At 38.4% G+C, this 25,093-nt stretch overlaps 1 protein-coding gene across 1 annotated transcript in view; it reads right to left on the bottom strand.

Moving 5' to 3' along the window:
• The window catches only part of LOC126190712 (farnesyl pyrophosphate synthase-like), a 68,273-nt gene that overhangs the window by 9,983 nt on the left and 33,197 nt on the right, over positions 1-25,093 (bottom strand). The window contains exons 6-7 of the mRNA XM_049931186.1: positions 14,677-14,754; positions 13,928-14,062 (exon numbers count right to left, since the gene is read on the bottom strand). Of these exons, the coding sequence (XP_049787143.1) occupies positions 13,928-14,062; positions 14,677-14,754 (213 nt within the window). The remainder of the gene's footprint in view (positions 1-13,927; positions 14,063-14,676; positions 14,755-25,093) is intronic.

Genomic DNA, 25,093 nt, shown 5'->3' with positions numbered 1-25,093 from the left:
TCCAATATCAAATTGGTGATCCATTGATGCCTCAGAATGTGTCCTACCAACTGATCCCTTCTACTCAAGTTGTGCCACTAATTCCTCTTCTCCCCAATTCTATTCAGTACCTCTTCCTTAGTTATGTGAGCTACTATTCTACTTGTCTAATATTCAGCATTCTTCTGTAGAACCACATCAAAAGCTTCTATTCTCTACTTGTCTACGCTGTTTGTTGTCCATGTTTCACTTTCATATACAAATACTTTCAGAAAAGACTTCCTGGCACTTAAATCTGTACTCCATGTTAAACTTCTCTTCTTGTTGTTGTGGTCTTCAGTCCTGAGACTGGTTTGATGCAGCTCTCCACACTACTCAATCCTGTGCAAGCTGCTTCATCTCCCAGTACCTACTGCAATCTACATCCTTCTGAATCTGCTTAGTGTATTCATCTCCTGGTCTCCCTCTACGATTTTTACCCTCCACGCTGCCCTCCAATAATAAATTTGTGATCCCTTGATGCCTCAGAACATGTCCTACCAACAGATCCCTTCTTCTAGTCAAGTTGTGCCACAAACTCCTCTTCTCCTAAATCCTATTCAGTACCTCCTCATTCGTTATGTGATCTACCCATCTAATCTTCACCTTTCTTCTGTAGCACCACATTTCGAAAGCTTCTATTCTCTTCTTGCCCAAACTATTTATCATCCATGTTTCACTTCCATACATGGCTACAATCCACACACATACTTTCAGAAAAGACTTCCTGACACTTAAATCTGTACCCGATGTTAACAAATTTCTCTTCTTCAGAAACACTTTCCTTGCCATTGCCAGTCTACATTTTATATCCTCTCTACTTTGACCATCATCAGTTATTTTGCTCCCCAAATAGCAAAACTCCTTTACTGCTTTAAGTGTCTCATTTCCTAATCTAATTCCCTCAGCATCACCCGACTTAATTCGACTACATTCCATTACTCTCATTTTGCTTTTGTTGATGTTCATCTTATATCCTCCTTTCAAGACACTGTCCATTCCGTTCAACTGCTCTTCCAAGTACTTTGCTGTCTCTGACAGAATTACAATGTCATCGGCGAACCCCAATATTTTTATTTCTTCTCCATGGATTTTAATACCTACTCCAAACTTTTCTTTTGTTTCCTTTACTGCTTGCTCAATATACAGATTGAATAACATCGGGGACAGGCTACAACCCTGTCTCACTCCCTTCCTAACCACTGCTTCCCTTTCGTGCCCCTCGACTCTTATAACTGCCATCTGGTTTCTGTACAAATTGTAAATAGCCTTTCGCTCCCTGTATTTTACTCCTGCCACCTTCAGAATTTGAAAGAGAGTATTCCAGTCAACATTGTCAAAAGCTTTCTCTAAGTCTACAAATGCTAGAAACGTAGGTTTGCCTTTTGTTAATCTAGCTTCTAAAATAAGTTGTAGGATCAGTATTGCCTCACGTATCCCCATGTTTCTACAGAATCCAAACTGATCTACCCCAAGGTCGGCTTCTACCAGTTTTTCCATTTGTCTGTAAAGAATTTGCGTTAGTATTTTGCAGCCGTGACTTATTAAACTGATGATTCGATAATTTTCACATCTGTCAACGCCTCCTTTCTTTGGGATTGGAATTATTATATTCTTCTTGAAGTCTGAGGGTATTTCGCCTGTCTCATACATCTTGCTCACCGGATGGTAGGGTTTTGTCAGGACTGACTCTCCCAAGGCCGTCAGTAATTCCAATGGAATGTTGTCTACTCCCGGGGCCTTGTTTCGAATCAGGTCTTTCAGTGCTCTGTCAAACTCTTCACGCAGTATTGTATCTCCCATTTCATCTTCATCTACATCCTCTTCCATTTTCATAATATTATCCTCAAGTACATCACCCTCGTATAGACCCTCTATATACTCTTTCCACCTTTCTGCTTTCCCTTCTTTGCTTAGAACTGGGTTTCCATCTGAGCTCTTGATATTCATACAAGTCGTTCTCTTTTCTCCAAAGGTCTCTTTAATTTTCCTGTAGGCAGTATCTATCTTACCTCTAGTGAGATAAGCCTCTATATCCTTACATTTGTCCTCTAGCCGTGCCTGCTTAGCCATTTTGCGCTTCCTGTCGATCTCATTTTTGAGACGTTTGTATTCCTTTTTGCCTGCTTCATTTACTGCATTTTTATATTTTCTCCTTTCGTCAATTAAATTCAAGATTTCTTCTGTCACCCAAGGATTTCTATTAGCCCTCATCTTTTAACCTACTTGATCCTCTGCTGCCTTCACTATTTCATCCCTCAAAGCTACCCATTCTTCTTCTACTGTATTTCTTTTCCCCATTCCTCTCAATTGTTCCCTTATCCTCTCCATGAAACTCTGTACAACCTCTGGTTCTTTCAGTTTATCCAGGTCCCATCTCCTTAAATTCCCACCTTTTTGCAGTTTCTTCAGTTTTAATCTACAGTTCATAACCAATAGATTGTGGTCAGAGTCCACATCTGCCCCTGGAAATGTCTTACAATTTAAAAACTGGTTCCTAAATCTCTGTCTTACCATTATATAATCTATCTGATACCTTTTAGTATCTCCAGGGTTCTTCCATGTATACAACCTTCTTTGACGATTCTTGAACCAAGCTATGATTAAGTTATGCTCTGCACAAAATTCTACCAGGCGGCTTCCTCTTTCATGTCTTACCCCCAATCCATATTCACCTACTACATTTCCTTCTCTCCTTTTTCCTACTACCGAATTCCAGTCACCCATGACTATTAAATTTTCGTCTCCCTTCACTATCTGAATAATTTCTTTTATTTTATCATACATTTCTTCAATTTCTTCGTCATCTGCAGAGCTAGTTGGCACATAGACTTGTACTACTGTCATAGGCGTGGGCTTCGTGTCTATCTTGGCCACAACAATGCGTTCACTGTGCTGTTTGTAGTAGCTTACCCGCATTCTTATTGTTTTATTCATTATTAAACCTACTCCTGCATTGCCCCTATTTGATTTTGTATTTATAACCCTGTATTCACCTGACTAAAAGTCTTGTTCCTCCTGCCAGATAACGACATCCTCCTGAGTAGTCCCCGCCCGGAGATCCGAATGGGGGACTATTTTACCTCCGGAATATTTTACCCAAGAGGACTACATCATCATTTATTCATACAGTAAAGCTGCATACCCTCAGGAAAAATTACGGCTGTAGTTTCCCCTTGCTTTCAGCCGTTTGCAGTACCAGCACAGCAAGGCCGTTTTGGTTAGTGTTACAAGGCCAGATCAGTCAATCATCCAGACTGTTGCCCCTGCAACTACTGAAAAGGCTGCTGCCCCTCTTCAGGAACCACACGTTTGTCTGGCCTCTCAACAGATACCCCTCCATTGTGACTGCACCTACGGTACAGCTATCTGTATCGCTGAGGCACGCAAGCCTCCCCACCAACGGCAAGGTCTATGGTTCATAGGGGGGGGGGGGGGACTTCTCTTCTTAAGAAACACTTTTCTTTCCATTGCCAGTCTGCGTTTTATATACTCTCTACTTCGGCCATCATCCGTTATTTTGCTCCCCAAAAAGCAAAACTTGTCTATTAGTTTAAGTGTCTTATTTCCTAATCGAATTCCCTCAGCATTACCTGATTTAATTTGACTTCATTCCATTAACCTTGTTTTGCTTTTGTTGATGTTCATCTTATACCCTCCTTTCAAGACACTGTCCATTCCGTTCAACTGCTCTTCCAAGTCCTCTGCTGTCTCTGACAGAATTACAATGTCATCGGCATATCTTGATATTTTTATTTCTTCTCCCTGGATTAAAATTCCTACTCCAAATATTTCTTTTTTTTCCTTTACTGCTTGCTCAATACACATTTTGAATAACATCAGAGATAGGCCACAACCCTGTCTCACTCCCTTCTCAATCACCGCTTTCATTTCGTGCCCTTTGACTCTTATAACTGCCATCTGGTTTCTGTAAAAATTGTAAATAGCCTTTAGCTCCCTGTATTTGACCCTGCCTCCTTCAGAATTTGAAAGATAGTATTTCAGTCAACATTGTCAAAAGCTTTCTCTAATTCTACAAATGCTAGAAACATAGATTTTCCTTTCCTTAACCTCTCCTGTAAGGTAAGTCGTAGGGTCAGTATTGCCTCACGTGTTCCTATATTTCTACAGAATCCAAACTGATCTTCCCACGAGGTCAGCTTCTACCAGTTTTTCCATTCATCTGTAAAGAATTTGTTTAGTGTTTTGCAACTGTGAGTTATTAAACTGATAATTTGGTAATTTTCACACCTGTCACCACCTGCTTTCTTTGGAATTTGAATTATTATATTCTTCTTGAAGTCTGAGGGTATTTCGCCTGTCTCTTACATCTTGCTCACCAGATGGAAGAGTTTTGTTAGGGCTGGCTCTCCCAAGGCTATCAGTAATTCTAACGGAATGTTGTCTACTCCCGGATCCTTTTTTTGACTTAGATCTTTAAGTGCTCTGTCAATTCTCCACACGGTATTAATCTCCCATCTCATCTTCATCTACATTCTCTTCCATTTCCATAATATTGCTCCCAAGTACATCGCCCTTGTACAGACGCCCCATATACTACTCCTACCTTTCGGCTATCCCTTCTTTGCTTAGGATTGGTTTACCATCTGATTTCTTGATATTCATACAGGTGGTTCTCTTTCTCCAAAGGTCTCTCTAATTTTCCTGTAGGTGGCTTCTATCTGACCCCTAGTGATATATGCTTCTACATCCTTACATTTGTCCTCTCACCATTCCCGGTAAGCCATTTCATTTTCTGTTGATCTTATTTTTGAGATGTTTGTATCCCTTTTCGCCTGCTTCATTTAATTACATTTTCTCCTTTCATCTATTAAATTCAATAGCTCTTCTGTTACCGAAGGATTTCTACCAGCCCTTGTCGTCTTACTTACTTGATCCTCTGCTGTCCTTACTTACTTGATCCTCTGCTGTCTTCAATATTTCATCTCTCAAAGCCACAAATTCTTCTTCTACTGTATTCCTTTCCCCTGTTCTTTTCAATCATTTCCTAATGCTACCTTCGAAACTCTCTACAAACTCTGGTTCTTTCAATTTATTCAGGTCCCATCTCCTTAAATTCCCAACTTTTTGCAATTTCTTCAGTTTTAATCTACAGTTTCACAACCAATAAATTTTGGTCAGAGTCCACATCTCTCCCTGGAAATGTCTTACTATGTAAAACCTGGTTCCTAAATCTCTAGCTTACCATTACATAATCAATCTGAAACCTTCCGGTGTCTCCAGGTCTCTTCCACGTATACAACGTTCTTTCATGACTCTTAAACCAAGTGTTAGCTCATGATTATGTAATGCTCTGTGCAAAATTCTACTAGGCAGGTACTTTTGCTTCTCTTCCTTTTCCTACTATCTAATTCCAGTTCCCCGTGACTATTAAATTTTCGTCTCCCTTAACTGTCTGAATAATTTATTTATCTCATCAAACATTTCTTCAATCTCTTCACCATCTGCAGAGCTAGTCGGCTCAAACTTGTGGTAGGTGTGGGCTTGTTTCTATGTTGGCTACAATGATGCATTCACAATGCTGTTCGCAGTAGATTATCCGCATTCCTATTTTTTTTTTTTAATTAATTATTAAACCTACTCCTGCATTACCGCTATTGGATTTTTTATTTATCACCCTGTATTCACCTGACCAGTAGTCCTGTTCCTCCTGCCACTGGACTTCACTAATTCCTACTATACTTAACTTTAACCTATCCATTTCCCTTTTTAAATTTTCTAACCTATCTGGCCGATCAAAGGATCTGACATTCCATGCTCCAATTCTTAGAATGCCAAGTTTGTTTCTTCTGTTGATGATGTCATCCTGAGTAGTCCCCACCCAGAGATCCGAATGGGAGTCTATTTTACCTCCGGAATGTTTTACCCAAGACGACGCCATCATCATTTAACCCTACAGTAAAGCTGCATGCCCTTGGGAAAAATTATAGCTGTTCTTTTCCCTTGCTTTCAGCTGTTAACACTACCAGCACAGCAATGCTGTTTTGGTTGATGTTACAAGGCCAGTTCAATCAATCATCCTGACTGTTGCCCTTACAACTACTGAAAAAGCTGCTGCTCCTCTTCAGGAACCACACATTTGTCTGGCATTTCAACAGATGCCCTTCTGTTGTCATTGCACCTACAATACGGCTATCTGTATCGGTGAGGCAAGCAAGCCTCCCTACAAATGGCAAGGTCCATGGTTCAAGGAGGAAAAGAGAGAGAGAGGGGGGCTATATAGTACAATTTATCAGGTCTTTGTTTTGTTACTTACTAGTAGCAAGCCATTTATATTAATTACACATATGTATCAATACAAAATGTGCCTGCCTTTAAATAATGTTAACGCAAGAATATTTTGTATAAATTGCAGTTTCGGAAATTTCTTTATTATAATACATTATTAATTAATAACACTGTATCACTGGTAATTAGAACTTATGTATATGATAACATGAAAAACAGTGACAAGTGAAATCCTTTTCTCATTAAAATATTGGAATTGAGACCACTGAAATCAAAGATATGTGCACAATTGTTAATAAGAAACAAGATTTAAAAAATGAGTTAAAGAAGTCTAAAACTTAACATAAATAGATTATGTTAATGCTGCAAATTTAATTCAAAATTCTATAAAAAAATCACTTTTTGAAAAGACTGTCTATGACTTGAGAGTAAATTTTCCACATGCTCTTTGCTATAAAGCTTTGTGGCACAGCAGTAGTTGTATGTTTGAGTGTGTGTTGTATGAATACATTGAAAAAGTGCTGTGTATAAACGGTATTAAGATGATGTGGAAATTAACAAAAGAATGAATAAAATTCATGGAAGAACTAATTTAAATGCCTGTGACAAATTAATTCATGAATTATATATGGAACTACTCCAAACCTAGAAAAATCCTCTTTTTGCAAAAAGCAATCCCCAAAAGAGAACTATGCCAACAATGAGAATAACAAACAGTGGACAATCAGCGCAAGGCAAGTAGAAGAAATATTTACTTTATAAAAAGGTGGCTTTCAAAATATATTTTCTAATTTTTCCACTTTTTCATCTCAAAGTATGAGAAAGCTGAATGCAACCAAATAACATAGGCAATTAGTGAGATTTGGTAAGTAATAATAATACAATTATTTTCAAGCAGCAATAATAAGAGGGTATTGGATCAGAGCAAGGGTAAATAAATGAAATGTATTCTAATTAAATGAGTATGTTGCATGAATCACGACAGTTTAACATGTACTGAAACACACATGAAAACAACAATGGATTAAACATGCAACACAGATGACTGTAACCACAAACTGTGACATGTGAAGACAAGTACCACTGATATAAAACCATTAAATAGTGTAGTACTCTATTTTTTTAATGCAAAAAGTGAATTGATAACCATGACAGAAATAGAACCAGAGGAAGAGAAAGTCATACCTTCCGGACTTGGGGGATATAGACACTACTATTAAACAAGAGGAAGAAATGGCCGACAGAACAAAGGAATTTAGATTCAGTAAAGATGTCTGTGATGATATGTCAGTTTATGTTACATAGCAGAGGACAAGTGAGCCAGTTGATAACTGGATAACTACAGAACAATTTCAAACTTTTCAACAATCAATTACTGAAAGTAAAGAACAGACTACTGTCACCCTTGAACAGTCTACAAGGGAAAAAGTAAAAATACTGTAAAACGAAATTTGTTGTCTTGGGTAAGGGCTGAAAATGTTATGAGTACAAGTGGTACAAAGGAAAATGGTTTAAGCAGAATTTAGACTGATCAATGAAATCAGACTCAGTAATAGAAAAAAATTAGCAGTAAACAGATATGAAAGTAAAGTTAATGTTAAGAATATTCTTGCTAAAACCAAAAATGTAGTCAAGAATGTGAACTGGGTCAAATATTGTCAATAATATTGAAAACTTGTGTGTTTGATGTAGTTAGGACATATGAAAATGTAGTTAACTTCTGTAATGATTAAGTAGCATTGTTGATGTTAGGAGTGATGTATATGATGCAGAATTGGGTATAAACTATGTTCTTGTTCTCAAAGATGAGTTTTGTGTGAGGAAAGCGAAAATGTGGTATATGAATTTTCAGAAGCAGACAAGTTTTTGAGACTGAACACAGGAAATTATTAAAAACCTGTTATATGTAGAGAATCAATCTGGCAAAGATTATCTAAATTTTGTAAACAATTGCAACTTGACTGACAGGAGAAACACTCAAATGTATTTTGAAAACAGTTTAAACTTAATAGAAAAGAACTCAGTACACACACAGCAAACAACAATAATTTGTTTGTAATGTTTGATTCTGGTAGAAAAATACCATTTTGACTTGACAGTTTCATTATAGGAAAAAGTTATCATGTAAATGAAGAGAGAATTATGTTTGTTTTGAATGAAAATTTACAGATTTCCATTTAACTGTGAAATTGAAGGAGGAAGTGGTTGTAACATGTAAAAGTAGAGTTGGTGGTGATGAACAAGTTACCACAGGCTGTATTAAGTCAATGAAAAAATTTACAGATAAAGTAATGTGTAGCATGAAAACAACAGTGATGTACACAGAGCTGTCTTTGACAGAGTGTTTAAGAATTCATTTATTTGTGCTATATGTTAAATGAACCAATGAATTTAAAAGGTTATGTTTTGTAGTAGAATTTCTTTTTTTGTTGTACTATCACTGCTTGATGACTTACTGATAATACCAATACGTATTGCATTAGGACTGATTTGTACTATGATTATATCATGTTTTAGCCTGTGTTGTACTAGGACTTTTGCTGAAATATGCTGAACTGATTTACTAATTATGCTGTACTCCAAGTTATGATAGGAACTGCACTGAACAAAATTGTGTTTATTTTTTGGGTACATTTCATTAAATTAAATGAAATAGTGGGGTTTACAAGGTCATAAACCCTCAGAGAAGCATTCATTCTTTGTATGTTATGTGCTTAGTGAGCACAGAGTCCTGAGGAACATAGCTCTATGTTCTGGTTTTCCTTCTCTGAGCTAGAATTCTCTATTATCTGTCCTGTCTCTCTATGTTCTGGTTTTCCTTCTCTGAGCTAGAATTCTCTATTATCTGTCCTGTCTATCTGTCACAATTACTTTCTGCTGTCAGCAGCTATACTCCTGTCATGAGTATTTATATTTTACTTTGTTTGGTAATATGATGATACTGCCATGAGCTGTGGTACACGTAGTGCTGTGTTTTTTGTAGTGTTGCTTCCTGGAGTGCTGGTGGATCACCTGTTCGAAATCTACCACCAGCAATTATTTGTCATTTAGCATTTACCATTGCTGGAAGATTCTTGAACTGTCTCATGTTTCTATAATCTGGATTAACCATTGGTTAGTCCAGAAAGTCTGCTCTTTTCTAGCTGCACATGTTCACAACAAATGTGCTTTGAAACTTCCTGGCAGATTAAAACTGTGTACCGGGCCGAGACTCGAACTCGGGACTGGTCCTGAGTTCAAGTCTCGGTCCGGCACACAGTTTTAATCTGCCAGGAAGTTTCGTATCAGCACATACTCCGCTGCAGAGTGAAAATCTCATTCTGGAAATGTGCTTTCACTGCAAAGTGTTATATTTCACTGACGGCCCTGCCTCTGGATTTGGTTTTGAATGTAATTAGGTGTGACATTGTTTGGTGGAGATGCCAAATACTTCAAATACCTTCATCATTGTGGCTCCAATCCAGCAACGTAAAAGTCTTCGCCTACAGGGACAGGAACCAAAAAACAAGCAATACATCAATTCCACAGTCCATCCTTTCAGGAGATCAGTGGATTCAAAGCCAGCAGTAAGTCAGTTGTACGTCAGGCATCCATCAGTGTTCTCTGGAGGTTCTGGTCAGGAACCAATGAAATGTAAGAACTTTCAGTATTGCAGCATGTCAGCAATCTTAAGTATCGAAATAATTATGAAAAATCCGCGTCGATTGCACAAACTACCTGGTGTTTACCTAGGTTTCAGCGTGGATAACCATGCCTTCTTCAGAACAAATATAAAACAGCTTGCCTAAACAGGCATAGTCAAAGGCTAAAATCAACACCTATAGCAGCAAGACCCCATAAAACCAATGAAACGGCTGAAGGTTTTGACGGAGCCATCAGATACAACAGGTGGGTTGACATGATGCATTAGGCATATGTATATTTTTCTTGGATGGCATAGCCCAGCAATGGTTTGAGAACAAAGAAGAGAGAGAAATTTCAGGCAAACTGAAAAAATATTTGGCGACAGTCAACAGCAAATCTGTTTAGCAAAAGGACAACTGAAAAACAGGATCCAACATCATGTCAAAATGACAGTCATACATAGAATGTTTTGGTCCTTGGCAACACTGTGAATCCAAATATGACAGAAGCTGACAAAATCTCACAATTGGTCAAAGAAGTCACAGAAGACATGTACAAAGCTCTTCTGGTAAAGGACATCACAACAACAGAAGTATTCATCAAATGGTGCCAGCACATTCAGGAAATGCAATACGAAAAGAATTGGATGCAAAAGGTATGATCATTTCCCAAATGGCTGTCTATGGCAGCTGTGGAGGACCACCAGAACCTTGCTTTTTTCATACAGCATGCAGTAAGAGAAGATATAAAGCATTTTATTGTGCCTGGAACTGTAGGGCCAAGTACACAAGAAATAACAGCCATGAATGTCAACCTCATGTGTCAGAAGGTATTGAGACTTCAAGAAGAGGTGCACCAATCTTTAGCACCATTCTCCTCCACCAGTTGAATGCACCATGAAGAATGGACTCTGCCAACTCAGAATTACACCACTGCCATAAAATGACAACTCGGCATCCGATCAATGTAAGTACCCTAGAATGCTTGAAATCTGCGAAGTATTTCCCCACTATAGACATGCACACAGGCTACTGACAAACTGAGGCTGCCAAGGCTGATGGGGAAAAAGACAGCCTTCATAACTCTTGAAGACCTATATGAGTTCTAAGTTATGAAGGCCTCTACGAGTTCTAAGTTGTGCTGCTGAGACTGTGTAGTCCTCCATCCACCTTCGATCATACAGTGTGCAACCTGCTTTGATACCTTAAATGGACAACGTCCCTTTACTGCCTGGGTTCTCAGTTGTAGTATTTCATGTGATCAGTACTCTACTTTACAAGCACAACTCTTACTTTTCACTGACAGTTGCATTATAGATCTCAGAAAAAAATAATTTATATTTAGTTTTTGTTACATGTGATGGTGAAGTTAATTATTTGTTAACACGGTCTTTGTAAATTTGCCTACATGGAGGAGAGAGTTGTAACTGAAAGACAGAAATGATGTCTTGTGAAGGTAAATATGGAAGAATATGTTTCGGATTGTTGTCAAATAATCTTGTTAAGTAACCTTGAAGTTTATGGAAGTTTGATATTTTCTTTATGCATTATTTCAAGTTGTTTTATATAGTGAGTATGTAGATTGTAAGTTATTGAGAAGATACTGATGAAGAGAATTTTGTAGTATTATTGGAATTGATGATATATTGATGTTGTGATGTGATGATGAAGCAGTGCAAAAGATAATGAAGTATGTGATGTCGAGGTACTTAACACCTTGTGCAGCTGATAAACAATTTACATGGTTCGTTTACTGAAGTAATACTTGTTGGAAAGTCCTTCAGCATTATATTTAACTTTGTATAATACAAATTGTCTTTTGAGTCTTTATAGAAATAGTAGATTTTCTTACATTATGAATGACTTTTGCACCTGACTTCATGATATGATCTGTAGATAATAATAGTGTATTTAACTTTTAACACACATTGATTTTCTGCTTAATATGCTATATTTGCTCAACAGTCTATAAAAGTTCTATTTCAATCCCAATTATCTTATGATATTCAATGTGGAAATCTACATCGCATATATATGAGCACTAATGAGAAAAATTATTTGATAATGATACCTTCTGTAGTGTAGGTTCAGTAATCAAAAGCCTGTTATACATGAGAATATGTTATACAAGAGAATATGTGAACTGATGTATTCTATACATGACACAAATGAATTGTGGTAGTGTAATGGATGCCATATATGCTCGGAGTGTGAAAGAAAATGAACCTTAGAGCAAGGATTCTTAACCAAAGATAGAAAGTCCTGTCTCTTTGGTAAAAAGCAAGAACCCTCATGTCTCCACCAGAGACAATTGAAAAAATGTAAAGTTCTTTGTAGCCTCCTCTAGCTCTATTACATAAATGTAATGTCACAAAATGTAAATTCAGGATACTTTCATTTTATTTGTTATTTACTGTTTACGCATAATATTTAACATCAGAAGATAATACTGGTCATACACAGTCACTGGTTTCAAAACAGACTCATTATAATAATAATAATAATAAAATAATAAAATAAAAATAAAAAAATAGATTTCTTATGCAGAAATTACTTTTTCCATAAACATTATATTATACTCAAGAATGAACATTGGGCAGCTTCATTATGATGTCAGAATTTTCCTCATATGCTGTGTGAGGGTTATTGTGATTAAACTGGGTAGCACTTCATTTCATTTTTTGTAAATGACATAATACACCACTTTCATTAACAACACAAGACACTAACACTGCAAATATGATTTATTGGGGATATGTTATATGTTACTTATTGCTAGCAATTCACTTAAAATAAGCATACATATGAATAAAATGCAATACTTTTGTGAATGGTGCCTGCATCTAAATGATGTTAATTCAAGAACATTTCATACACCTTGTTATTTCTATATATATTTAGTTCTTATGGAAATTTTCTTTATTATATTTGCAGCTAATATTACTGCTTATTGAAATATTTGTAAATGGTACCCCAAAGATAAGTGACATAAGTGAAATTTTTTTCCATTAAAATGTTGGCACTGGGACTACTGACATCAGAGATACAATTGTTAATAATGAACATAATAAAACATTTCTATTTTGGTGGCTCTTGGAAAATTCATATCTGTACTTTGAATGTGTACTATAAATGACAGTTAAATACTTATTTTTTTTTACACACAAACTAAAAGTTTATAGTTCTGGAATACAGAAGCATAATATACAATGAAAAGTAACATTGGTATTTAAAATTTAATTTTATGATTTCTTCCACCATCTGAATAAAAAAGGTGATTGGTATTAACAAAGAGGCTAAATTTTTGCAAAAGGATTTTGAGAAGCTTGTAGTTCAGTTTTCTCGCAGTTTTTGTACTATCCCAGATTTATTATTATCTGTACATCTACACAAGTAACATTAAATTATCAGTATTCATCCATGATCTCGTTGTTAAATGACACTTTATGTTAGCTGCCAGCACATGATAACTACACTCCAAGATACATTTATTGATCTTTCCATTCAAACTAAATTACATTCCTTGCCAGTGGAAACCTCCGGCTTCAACCACACGTCATAGCGCAAAGCTCACTGTAACGTCCACAGTATTTTTTGTTAGCACAGCAGTAATAGCTTCGTTGCTTTGCATACTTCTTTGACACTTTGCTTCTACTCACAAAGTGGTTATTCATATGTCAGAATCTCTCAAATCTGTTTTTTACACTCTAAATTGATAATCCCATTTAGCCTGAGGAAACCAGTGATTACACTGCAAACACTGAAGTTAAGGGAGTTAATGTGAATCTTTATCTCTACAATTAGAGGAAATTCTCCTCTACCTAACACAGTTGTTCTACCTCAGTTTATTTATTTACTGGAATAGTACTCAAGTGCAACACGTATACAGCAGTATAGTGATTTCAAACTATTCCAGGGATATATTTCACATTTCTATACACTATACTGATGAATTTGACTGAATGGCAATCATATATAAATAAGAAGCACTAAATATATAAATATGGCAAGGTTTCAATACGATTAAAGCATCTTACCTTAAACACTATTTGCTGTTGATGGTTTGCTCGTTGCAGAGCTGACACAGCCAGCCATGAGCATTTTCCTGTGGCAATATCACTTCCAACCTTTCCAGTAACATCAGAATCACCAAAACAATCCAAATAGTCATCCTAAAGAGGGAGAAAGAATTTGTTTGAACATTGACCTTTTTTTATATTAACATAAGAGGATCTGAACTCCATTCCTTGTGCTTCCAAATTTAGTGTCACTACATTCATCACAGAAACAACCAATTAGAAAGACAGGAAGAAGGGAGAAAACCCAGAGATATCTATAGCAGTAGTGGCTAAGGGTACAAAGAGCAAAACTGAAAACTGTTAAGTTCTGGAATTATGCAACCAGCTTGGAGCTCATGGTTAGACTAAACTAGGTACACTGTTCAATCCAAAGACTCGTACTGAGGAGATCCCTGCCAAGATGCAAAAGCAGAGTTCTTATTTTATGAAAGATATTATATGCTTATATTAAATAGTCATTCCACACATCCTATATGATGTGAAGATGTGAAAAACAAAATAAAATAAAAATCATTTTCAAATAAACAAATATAATTATTGTCATAAACATGTATATGGACACATTCTCCTCAAGTTCATAAACTAATTGCTAGACTATCTGATATTCTAGCATTGCCTGGAGTCCCTGAGCTCCAGATACATAATGCTCTACTTATTGGAGAAAAACTGTATCACTTCAATAACAATGACTAAAATGTATAGCGTACCTGGACCTGGAAGAAGTGCCCCATTTCTAGTAGTACTGCTTTAGCCTGACTGTGTGCTTCAGGTTTCTTTAATCCAGCCTGCAAGAGCATAAGAACAGAAAACACAATCAAACTATATCAAAAAATTAAATTTCATAACAATTCACAAAACAAAAATTCTGCTTCATATATAGCCATCCCTATTCTCTGTTCTTTGCAGTTTAATAATAATTCTGTAATACAGCAAGAAATACAAATGGGGAAAAAATGGGCTACAATTTCTTGTTGTTCCATGTCATTCTATCTTGCAGTGCGAGGATGTAGAAAGTATCATTAAAACTGTAAGACCAACCAAAAGTCCAAAACACGCAACACAAAGAGAGATATACTTGAAAAAAGAGACAGCATTGGTTGTATATTTTTTACTATCGCAAAATCGATTTTCTGTCACTGAGTGACCATCTTCAGTGCTATATTGTATAACTTAAATTAGGATGCACTGTTGTCACTAAGCTTACGGCTTGCTTAGTGACAACAGTGCATCCTAATTTAAGTTATACAATATAGCACTGAAGATGGTCACTCAGTGACAGAAAATCGATTTTGCGATAGTAAAAAATATACGACCAATGCTGTCTCTTTTTTCAAGTATACCTGTTATCTGGTCGTAGTGCACAAGACAACATGGAGTCGCCAATCAACAAAGAAAGATGTTTGCTGGTTTGTAAATAAGACAACCTTATAACATAGCAATTATACGCTTGGTCTTATCCCATTCCCAATAATAATATAATTTTTTTCTCTTGATTTTACCCCTTTCCTCAATTAAATATATACAATCGAATAATATGTAAAATGAACATAGAATCAGGCAACAGAAAACTACTTATACTAACTTCAGAGCTTTTACTCTCTCTCTAGTGAAAGCACACACGTGCGCACAAACGTACGTACACACGCACACACACGAGGTGAAACCAACTGTTCATCTGTTGATAATCAGCAGCAACTGCCTGAGCAGATGTAGTTGAGGAGGGGGTAGAGAAGGACGCACGAGGCGAGGAGGGGGTGGTGGGGCAGTGTGACGCAAGTCTTTCCACAGATGACTCAGCAGCTGCGCACCAAGACCATGGAGTTCAGAGGATAAAGCATATAAATCATAGGTAGAGGGAGAGGAGAAGGAGGGAGGAGGGGGGAGGGGGGGGAGGAGGAGGAGGAGGAGGAGGAGGAGGAGAGGAAGGTGAGTATGAGGGAGGCAGGGAAGGAAGAGAGGAAGGGGGATGGAAAAGGGGGGAAGAGAGGAAGAAGAGTGACGGAAGAAGGTTGTACATGATCCAGACCCGGAAGAGTGTTGTGGACAGAAGAGAGAAGGGTCAAGGTAAGGTGTGACAGTGGGAAACAGGTTAGCAGAGGTTTAGGCCAGGGGGATTCTGAGATTGCAGTGTATGCTGGAGAGAGAATTCCCACTGGCGTAGTTAAGAGAAACTTGTGCTGGAAAGAGAGTATCCAAATTGCTCACAAAGTGAAGCAGCTGTTTAAGTCATTTCTGTTGTGGTGCATGGCATGTTCAACTGGATCGTCATGTTAGCGGTTTGCCACTGTTTGGTGGTGCCTATTCATGTGAGTAGACATCTGGTTACTTACAACCACAAAGAACACTGTACAGTAATTGCAGCATACCTGATATATAACATGATTGTTTTTACATGTGACATTGCCTTTTATTGGGTAAGAAATGCCTGTGACTGGACTGCAACAGAAGGTAGTGAGTGGGTGTATGAAACAGGTCTTGCACCTGGGACAATCACAAGGGAATGACATGAAATGCGTTAAATTTATTTACAGATGCAAATATGGACAACCATCAGCTGTGTAATGAAATGATAACAATGCAAATTTGTGCCAGAGCAGGACTCAAACCCAGACTTTCAGCTTATCACACATCATCACCCTACCATTAGACTATCTGAGCATGATTCACGACCAGCCCAAACCTCCATATGCCCATATTTCTAAACAACACAGCCACGGCAATACTATACAAGGTGACGACCCACGGTGTGCAGGAATGGGAGCACGATTGGAATAGGGATGAACAGGAATACTATGTAGGTTGGGTGGTCAGCGGAACACAACCTTGAGTCATGTGGGTAGGATATGCCTCGTGTCAGGGTACGACGAAAGAAAAAAATCTCTGGTGAAGGATGTTGTTGAGCTATTCAAGGTCTGAATGATACCGGGTGATAAGAAGAGTGCTGGTTGGTTGCAGATTAAGAGTTATTGGTCTCAGAGGAGGAGATGGCATAGGAAATCTGTATACGATAGTCTGTCATTAAAGGCTCTGACAAGGTTATCGATATATTTCGGCAAGTCCTGCTTTTCACTGTAGATGTGACATCTAAGGGCAATGATGCTGTAAGGAAGAGACTTTTTGATGTGGAACGGGTGACAGCTGTCAATGTGGAGGTACTGTTTGTAGTTGGTGCACTTTATGTGAACAGCTACATTTATGGATCCACCTGAGAAGTAGAGAGAGACATCTAGGAAAGGAGCTTGTTGAGTTGAGATGGACCAAGTTATGTGGATTTGTAAGTAGGTGTTGAGGTTATGGAGGCAAGAGCAAAGATTGTTCCTGCCATGAGTCCATATCATGAAAATGTTAACTTACTGGGGGCCAGTTGGACAAATCCTTCCCTCTCCAGTCAACAGCTAAAACTCCTTGTCCAGTTTAGATTCACGCGCAGTGGTACATGGAAACTTTGCAAATACTGAAGTGTGCCATCAAGTCCAAACACCCAGGAATGTTGACAGACAGCATCATTCTGTTGGAGGATAATGCCCACCTACACGTTGCCATAGTTGTTTCACGTATGCTGCAAAAGTTTCGCTGGGAAGCCCCTACATATTCTCCATACAGTTCTGACCTCTCCCCCATGAGATTTTGATATTTTTGGAGTACTGAAGAAAGATTTGTGGTCATTGATTTGCTTCAGATGAGGAGGTGAATGCTGGATACAATCATGGTTCCCTAGGCAACAACAAACTTTTTTTCCACGTGTGCATTGGTCATCTCTTCGAACAGTGAGAAAAATATATTAACAGTTATGTTGATTACTTTTGACATGATAAACTACACTTATTTTTTCCCAATCTGTCTCCTTTTCATTTGACTGCCCCATATACATAAATAACAACCAGCAGAAAAAATGCTCCTATCAGAGCACAAGAAAGGTGAAAAAGATTGACCGACAAATTGGGTACCATCTGCCTCATTTTATCTTTCTCAGCACCTTTAAAAAGTTCACAAAAAAATGGCATCCTGTACACAGCCATCTTGGAATCTGCAGTGAAAAATGGTGAAAAACACTTCTTTTGGGTTTCCTCAGGAACAGCCCACAGATTTACACAAATGCATCAATTAATTAATTCATTCATTCATCAGTATACCCATCAGTTTAATTAAATCACAGGTATACCCATCACCAATCAATCTATTTAATTTTATGTGCATATTTTATACACACAAGTAGGCTAACTTTGACCCTCTTTATGTGGGATAGGGATAAATATACCAAGAAAATTTCAAGGTTGTTCGAGATCAGGATCTTAGCAATACATCGAAAAAAATTCAGCCATTTGCTGTGCATAGCCAGCTTGGAATCCTTTCAGTCTGCTGCTGATGGTGAGAATATAGTAAAAAAAAGTTTGTTGGAGTTTTCCGAGGAACTCCCCATGAACTAATGGTGTCTCCATAAGCCCCATTTAAGCCCACTGCAGACTACATCAAAAGCAAACAGAACCAACTAATTTCCTCTATTTGCCTAAGCAGGAGGAAGTGTGTAATCTTCATACTTTGACCCTGTACTGTAGGATAGTGACACTAAGGTGATCCTTTTGCTGGATGTACAAATGGGCCCTTGCCCAAGTGCTATCCAAAACAATTGATCCTAACTTTTTATCATCAACAGAACCAGAGGTATGAGCACTGGAAAATACCATTTCTATGTGCGGCATTTTGGAACATATTAGTAAGCATGCTCTCACATGCATATCAATTCATCACATATCTGAAGGATTCAGAGGAGGATACACACACAAACAAGATAGAAAATGTTGATGGGCTTTCAGGTGCGGCTTTCAGAGCCAACAGAATACACATACACCTGAACAGCTACATTGTCACTGCTGTCTACTTTGGACAAACAGTGCAGTTTGATTGGGACAAAGGATTGTATTGGGTGGAGTGTGTGTGTGTGTGGGGGGGGGGGGGGAGGGGGGGGCGGGGGGGGGGGGGGGGGGGGGTAATTAGGTGAGAAGCGGAAAGAAGGGTCAGAGGGAAGGATGGCTGACAAATGAGAGGGAGGCACAAAAAGTACAAAGCTTGTTTGTTTCATAAAGTCTGCTAGAAAATAAGATTGATTCATGATAACTAGGGACAGCAAAATTCTGTGTAAACAAAAAGTTAAAAAAAAAGTTAAGTTTGCGATTTCTGTCAATATAACGTGAAACTGACGGTTTTTATGAGATATCAGTGATGTGACATTTCCCGACACTTTGGCACAACTTCTTGTACAAAAATGGTACGTTTTTGGGATACCTTTAATGTGGTGACTCAATTAAACTAGATATTTTTGTAATAAGCAAGTATAAATACCAAAAACATCATCAAATACAGACTTAAAATCAGTCACAATCAAGATTGTGCATCCAACAGGTGCAATGTAGGGGTATGTGTGTGCGCTCGCGTGCATGCATGCGCGCATGTGTGTGTGTGTGTGGGGGGGGGGGGGGGGGGGTCACATGAGTGCTCTAGCTCTTTTTCTTTCTCTTTTGTGCACAAATGTCGATGATTCAATGCTTCTGCTATTTGGTGAGTGGTCTCCTTTACTTCTGAACTTTTAACGTTCTGCCAGAACTTTCCTTACTAGATATAAAAACCTATATTAATTTAAGTGGGTGAAGGACCTATATTGGAGTAAACAATGTGGTTAAGCAGCAGATGTGTTCTGCTAAGTATACTTGATAGATCTGTTGAGTGTTACCATCCAATGGAGCTGCTTGGTATGAATATTGTCTGTAGATGTCAAACAACACAAAATTATAAATTCTATCTAAAGGATCCTATCACAGTAACTGTACTGCCAAGCATACTATTATCATGGCAACCTGACTACTATACAACTGAGTACATGAGAATTCTTTGTTCATTACACCACAAGTCACACTCTGTGGTTTAAGTGGAGGGATATGTGAGGAAATGAACAGTCCTATTAACCTTAAGCCTTGAACAGGGAAAGGGATGCCTAAAGGAATAATCACAGGTTTTATAACATTATCGTTATTAGCTTTTTGTAGAATGGATATTTTGTTGTGTAATAAGATGTTTCAGGAGAGCCTACAACAGTTTGAGTCATAAGAGCTGAAATTATAGGTATATACATGGGCTATCCAATGGTACAGCAGTGTCACTGGAGCTTGCCACTAGATGCATTCTAGAGGCCTACCGAGCACATTTACCAGGTAATAGGAGATACTAATGGATATGATGTGTTCTGTTAATGTTTTGTTTTATTCTGTCAAAGTAGAAATGTCTTGTCTTTAAGGCAAAAACAATTGCATACTGAATATAAGGCTCTCGGGTCTGTTACACAGGTTGTAAAAAAAAAGTGTTTCACTTGATTTCATAAGCCGATATGTGCTACATGAATGAAGGTATAACCTTGGGGTGATTTTAATTTGTGCATTGAAATCAAAAGTTTACCTTGGTTCATCTTACTGCTGATAGGGGTCTCTCTGATGCAGCTAGCTCACTCATTTATTATCCATTGTGCACCGGGTTGAGGTGCCAATAACACAGCAACAAGCATGGTGAAAATGTCATTTTTCAACAGGGCAGAGCACGACCACACTGGCACCTGCATGTAAAAGCATTTTTTAACAACGAGCTGCCACAACAATATATCAACTGTGTGGGATGTATGGATATTGGACTACACCATTGGCTTCTAAAGTCACCTGAGCTCATTGTACAGGGGTTGGACAAAAGTATGGAAACATGGCGAGAAATGCTTGCTTGAACATAAATGCAAATGCTAGCCAAGCCTGCAGGTTATGCTATTGTATTTGATCATGAACAGCACCTGTTCAATGTCCTCAATATTGCAAACATCTGTCGTCAGAGCAGAGTTCTGTGCACTTATGAGTACACTATGTCAAAGCTAATGAATTCAAATGTGGGAAATTGATGGTGCGTGTTTTTGAAGTGGACAACAGCTGCAAAGGTCACTGCAGAATTGAATGTCACACTCAAGAACACTATCAGCACCAGAACAACCCGAAGATAGCTCTACAAGCAGGGAATTGCAGGGTGGCTGGAATTCAAAAACAACTCCTCAGTGATACAAATCCCTGTAACAGAAAAACATGGTGCTGAAGTCATAAAATCTGGAATATGAAGCAATGGAACAGTCATTTGATCGGGTGAGTCTTGTTGCACACTGTTCCCAACTTCTGGACGAGTTTATACCCTAAGAGTGAAATACGGCGGGGGATGCCTTGTTGATTTGGGTGGCCTTATCATGGTATTCCATTGGCCCTGTGGTTTGTCTGCAAGGTTGCATTGCTGCCAAGGATTACATGACCATTTTGGCTGATCAGGTTCATCTCATGGTACAATGTAGTTTCCTTAGTGGTGATGGTGTGTTCCAAGACAACAGCAATCTGTTTCCACAGCTCAAATTGTCCGGGACTGGTTTTGTGAGCCAGAAGATGAATAGTCACATTTCCCCGGCCCATGACAGGAACTAGGTTTCAATGTTATTGAGTCCCTGTGGTTTACTTTGGAAAGGAAGGTGTGCGATCACTATCCACCTCCATCATCGTTACCTGAAAATTTCACTATTTTGAAAAACCATATAGTACCTGCATCTTGCCATTCCTAGACAACTGGAAGCTGTTTTGTATGTGAAGCATTTTCCTACACTGTATCAGGCATTGTAATGCATTGTGTTTTTGATATTTCCATATTTTTGTCCACTCACTGTATGTAGCTGTGTGAAAGACTAGGTGCCTCTCATTCCAGCAACTTTTGGCGACACCACATAGGAACAGCGTGAATGCAGTAACCCCAGACATGTTTGCAAAAGTATGGAACTAGTTTAACTATTGTCTGTATGTTTATCCGGCATTCAGTGAAGGGTACATTGGAAATTTGTAAAAGGTGAATGAAAACTTTGATCCTGAACATGTGCTCCTGTATCAGTGGAAAGATCTTGGTTTTGTGTAAGCTGAGGTTTAGTGAACAAGATGGAGCCCTTTTTTGTCAACAGTTAGATGCAGGTACTATTCAGTCCCCCAGTAATAACGATTTTGCTCTCTACCTATGCTCCAGTTTCTTCTTGCCAGCCTTCCTGTGCCTCAGGACCACCAGCAGTTTGGCTTGACACTCTTCCAACACCCTACTGTGACTGCAACTAAAGTACTGTTGATTAACTATTGATACATTTATGTCAGCCTTACAACCACCTTTAGTAAGATCCATCACCAAGGTGTTACTGATTATCACTCCGTAGTATTTTCATTATTTCACCACCAAACCCTCACAGGGAGCTTCTTACTTTTATCACGTACTGTCCTAATACTTCGCAAGCCTCAAAATGTTCTCACCTAATATGATGAGCCATGTCAAACTGACAGCAGACAGCCATCTACATTGAGCATTTGCACCCAGCATTTAAATGCCTGTGGAATCAATACCCACATGCAGCTGATGAGAAGGCAGAGCCTGCAGCAATAAGCCTGGCACCCACAATGCCCAACAGTGCCGTAGCCCAGCTCCTTGCCCCACCGCTATTGTGTGCAGCTAAGTGTTGCCAGAACAATGGTCTGGACGCCGCACAACTCCCCATGCTCCACACATGGTCACAAAGTCATCGAGTTCCCATCTATGATGTAAGCAGCAGCTGACAACTTCTCTAAACTTGAGACATGAACCTGTGTTAGGGAAATATTAATTTTGTGATCTACCTTCACCACATAAGTTTGATATCTGACGATATCAATTCTGCCCATTTGCTTGCCCTGCCCATGTAATCTCTTGATGTTTAGAACCATCACATTACTTCTGTCACTTTTCCACTGAGATTCATGCATTTTCAAGTGTACTTATTTAATCAACACCATCAAACACCAGCACATATGCGGCTCTACCACACAAACAACACTCTTACACTAGTCCTCATGGATTCTGAAAACCTCTGTTTCTTCCCATAGCACTTAACCAGAAATAGCTGCTATTGCCAGCATCTACAAGTGACATTGTTATGCAGATCCCATTAACTTAGAGAAGTTGTTTGACTGAAAATCAAATGCAGTGTTTTCAGGCTCTTAGATTATCTCCATATTAAAACCATACTTTTCAACCAGTCTCTATTTCTACACAGGGGATTCTGGCATGATGGACAGTTTTATACCCACAGTTGCCAGTAAGATACTACACACCAGAACAAACAGGGCATGCCACACTGATACACAGCATCCACAAGAAAATTGTTTGATGTTTCACAGGTTAGTACTTATCATGTTTACTATCTCTGCAACCATCCCAACCTCTTCACCTTACATAGGAGAGTGAGAATTAATTTTTAACTATTCCATCTGACTCCACTGGACAATTCCAGGAAGATCATTAAAGGAATTTAAGTTTGAACTTGTTGCCTACCAAAACAATGCTGTGGAATCTCGTTACATTCCCTGATTTCAGAAAACACGTCTGGAAACTCTTGCACATTCTTTGATCAGTATTACAATCATAGAAAGGGAGAATTGACTATGCCAGGCCTACAGAGTGACTTACAACACAGACTACACCAGTAATTTTCGCATTAATACGTCTTTGGAACCTCACTTGGGTTCACCTAATCCAAACCTAAAGCAAGGTAATTTCAAGGGATTGTGGCTAGGGTTTCTCGGTGACCACACCATGAGGCCTCTGCACCAGGATTGCTTTGGTAAAGGGCAAGTTTCTTGTATACTGGCAACCAGAACAAGTCATTTCACTTGCAAACTGTCCGTATGTCGATGGGTAAATTTCACCAGAAACTTCGCAAGTAAATAAGCCCAGGGTAAAATTGTGTGCAATCTCCCTCGCTCCTCTTTCTACATACTTTCCACCATATTTACACTGACTACACAGCAGCTCACCCTCATATGCTTACACAGGTGTTCTCTCTCTACCACAACTTTGTAACCTTTTCATGAATTGTTTGACACTCTTGGCCAAGTTGGTTATGTAATAAACAGCACACACATGTTTAGATCTACACTGTTATATGATGTGTTTCCAAGATGGGCTAAAAGCCATTTGTTCTCTCCACCATGCAGAACTTCCTTCCTTCCTCTTTTACAAGCAATTATGGCTCTAACATCAATATACTACCTTGTCGAATATTCAGGCATAAAACATCTACTTAAAACAACAGATAACACAATGCTTATTAAGAAAATCTATGATGGGTACTCATTGGATTATTAAAGGTTATTTTCATATCAGGGAAGAGACTTGTTTCACTACATAGAAGTGGGGCGGGGAAGTCTGCCCAAGCTAACAGGGGCCCTTCACCAAGAGATTATCAAATTCCAATGCTGTGATAATTTAGAAAATCCCACCAAAATTAGAAAATCCCGCCAATAGGGCAGGTGGGGGATGGGGACAAGGATGGGAGGAAAAGGGAGAGGAGATGTCTGTGTGATACTGTGATAAACACACATTGGTTCAGGTAACCGTGCTGCACTACCCACTGGCTGCCTGCTTTAAGTATACTTGCTTCAACCATTGTACAATTCACTCACACGAGTTATATTCTGTTTGTTATGGTCAGGCAACATATTTTATGTCTGTTTATAACTTGGAACCCCTACTAAATTGTGTTGCCAGGAGGCGGCCTACATATAATTATATTCCTCAATTTGTTGAAAGGTTGTATTTATAACAGTGTTCCCTGTAATTTACATTTGCTAGGACTATCTACTGAGAGCACATTTTGTGTGTCCAGTTCATAACAATGCTGACCATTTGCATTTCAAATAGCCACTCCTACTATGAGGCTGCTGACATATAAGATATAGAATGAACAAAGTGGAAGGAGTGGGGGGACAAGATTTCATTCAGAGGTTTCTGTATAACCTCTAATTAATTTCTACTCATTATCTTTGCACACAAAGTCTTAACATTTTGTCCATGGTCTAGTAGGTCCTTAGCATTCTACCTAAGCCAGGTTTTTCATCTCACTTGGATTGACACTTACTTCTACATCATTCTTCTGTGTTGTCTTGTACTGACAAGCTCTTACAGTAAATATAGAATTCCACCGTTATCATCATGATGTGGTATTATCATTGCCCCTCCTGACACTCTGAGACCATTTTTTCAATCCAAATC

This window comes from Schistocerca cancellata, chromosome 6, assembly GCF_023864275.1.
Source record: "Schistocerca cancellata isolate TAMUIC-IGC-003103 chromosome 6, iqSchCanc2.1, whole genome shotgun sequence".
In the NCBI taxonomy this organism is placed as follows: Eukaryota; Metazoa; Arthropoda; class Insecta; order Orthoptera; family Acrididae; genus Schistocerca; species Schistocerca cancellata.
The sequence above is the reverse complement of the archived record's forward strand: the minus strand, read 5'-3'. Positions and strand labels throughout refer to the sequence as shown.